Here is a 2,330-nt window from a genome sequence, read left to right on the forward strand (position 1 = left end):
ACAAACACTTTATAAAATATTTTGTTTGGAAAATGAGAAAAATATTAAGGTCCTCTTTAGAATTTCCTCATTGTTTGGTTTTTGAATGCCCAAAAAAGTTTGCTTTTTTAAATTCTTTAAACGTTTTTTTTTAAAAATCAAATAAGGTCAAAGTTCAAGTATTTTTAATGAGGTGTCCTACCTGTAGATAGCGTCCATGTTGTTTCTCCTCAAACCGTTTATCTCCGGATAATTTTGGGTAAAATCCTGAAAATTTCACATTAAAGAGGCTAGGATAATTCCTGGAAGCTGGCCCCGACTATGTGCTGAGTTCTATGTGAGGTCCCGTTGGAAACGTAAAGACGTAAAAAACACCGCCATTGTTGTTTCCGTCTCTATCTTTCCAGAAACGACTCTTCATCGGACTGATTGCTGCTGTCGTCTGTAATTCTCGCGTTTTTCATTTTAAACGGATTTTTTTTTACGTTAGCTTCTCTTGTAGCACCTGTGTGTTGATGCTTGTCTTCTTCTACGCTTTTGATCAAACGAACTGGGCCTGTGAATGACGTCATGCTTCCCCCTACAGCCTGACTCTGGTCATTACAACAACACTTTATATTCTCAGGTTTTCACTAAATATAACAAATTTTTATTTAAAAAAAGAGTAATCACTGGATGTGCATCTACAGCTGTTGATTAAAACTTTGCACATTTTTCATTAATTTTTTTCTTTTTTTACCCTCTAAAATCCAAYGTTAAAGAGCAGGAGCAGAGTTTCTACAGAAGATTAATCACAAATAAACCCAATTAAAAACTTTAATATCATACATTTAATCTTTCATTGAGGAGGTTAAAGTGTTAATGAAATATTCATGTAGGCATATTATAAAACAGATTATTGTTTTTTGTTTATCTCTTTCATTACAAACACATAAAGGTAAAAAATATAACCTTTTAGAGGGAAACTGGAGCGATGAAAACATCAAGTCTGATCRTGTTTGAGTTCCAGAGCAGCTCAAAATAAAATGTACAGTGTTTAAAGATATTTCCCTTTTAGACAGAAACAATAAAACAGCTGTGAAGGAGTTAGAGACCCTAAGGTGGCGTTGGTTTAAAAATGTTTTTAAATAATTCTGTTGTGAGCACAGGAAGCAGTACTTCCTGCTGTGGAGCAGAAAGAATCTCTGACAGAAAACACTAAATATCAYGACTTCATCCAGAAAGAAAGACATTTTCTGGGAAAATACAGCAAAGCTGAAAAAGTTGAGACTGAGTGGAAAATTATAAAAGCAAAATATCAACTAAAACGATCAAAACATTAGCTAAAACCATAAATAGTAGCTAAAATCATCAAAACTGTAACTACAGGTAGCAAAATACATGATAAAGCTGAAATTAACAAATCAATGGAAACAAGATGCAAAACTGTAGCTAAAAGTATCAGAGTTGCAGCTAAAAATAAAGTAGCAGAGTGGTAGCTAAAGGCTAAATGTAGCAGAGTGATAGCTAATGGCTAAACATAGCAGGGTGATAGCTAAAGGTTAAACATAGCTGAGTGATAGCTAAAGGCTAAGCGTAGCAGAGTGATAGCTAAAGGCTAAATATAACAGGGTGTTAGCTAAAGGCTAAACATAGCAAAGTAATAGCTAAAGGCTAAATGTAGCAGAGTGGCAGCTAAAGGATAAACATAGCAGAGTGATAGCTAAAGGCTAAGCATAGCAGAGTGATATCTAAAGGCTAAGCGTAGCAGAGTGATAGCTAAAGGCTAAATGTAGCAGAGTGATAGCTAAAGGCTAAACATAGCAGAGTGATAGCTAAAGGCTAAGCATAGGAGAGTGATATCTAAAGGCTAAGCGTAGCAGGGTGATAGTTAAAGGCTAAACATAGCAGGGTGATAGCTAAAGGCTAAACATAGCAGAGTGATAGCTAAAGGCTAAACATAGCAGGGTGATAGCTAAAGGCTAAACATAGCAGGGTGATAACTAAAGACTAAACATAGTAGAGTGATAGTTAAAGGCTAAACGTAGCAGGGTGATAGCTAAATGCTAAATGTAGCAGGGTGATAGCTAAAAGCTAAACATAGCAGAGTGATAGCTAAAGGCTAAACATAGCAGAGTTGTAGGTAAAAGCTAAACATAGCAGAGTGATAGCTAAAGGCTAAACACAGTGGAGTGATAGCTAAAAGCTAAACATAGCAGAGTGATAGCTAAAGGCTAAACACAGTGGAGTGATAGCTAAAAGCTAAACATAGCAGAGTGATAGCTAAAAGCTAAACATAGCAGAGTGATAGCTAAAAGCTAAACATAGCAGAGTGATAGCTAAAAGCTAAACATAGCAGAGTGATAGCTAAA

General features: G+C 35.6%; 2 protein-coding genes across 2 annotated transcripts in view; both read right to left on the reverse strand.

Moving 5' to 3' along the window:
- Positions 1-553, reverse strand: part of lrif1 (ligand dependent nuclear receptor interacting factor 1) — a 4,808-nt gene extending 4,255 nt beyond the window's left edge. The window contains exon 1 of the mRNA XM_014024739.1: positions 182-553. Coding sequence (XP_013880193.1) covers positions 182-198 — 17 coding nt within the window. The 5' untranslated portion in view covers positions 199-553. The remainder of the gene's footprint in view (positions 1-181) is intronic.
- A 228-nt stretch (positions 554-781) lies between these two features.
- renbp (renin binding protein) overlaps positions 782-2,330 on the reverse strand; it is a gene marked incomplete in the record, with an annotated part of 9,311 nt that continues 7,762 nt past the window's right edge. Inside the window, 1 exon segment of the mRNA XM_014024740.1 lies at positions 782-2,101.

This window comes from Austrofundulus limnaeus, unplaced genomic scaffold (assembly GCF_001266775.1).
Source record: "Austrofundulus limnaeus strain Quisiro unplaced genomic scaffold, Austrofundulus_limnaeus-1.0 Scaffold438, whole genome shotgun sequence".
Taxonomy (NCBI): Eukaryota; Metazoa; Chordata; class Actinopteri; order Cyprinodontiformes; family Rivulidae; genus Austrofundulus; species Austrofundulus limnaeus.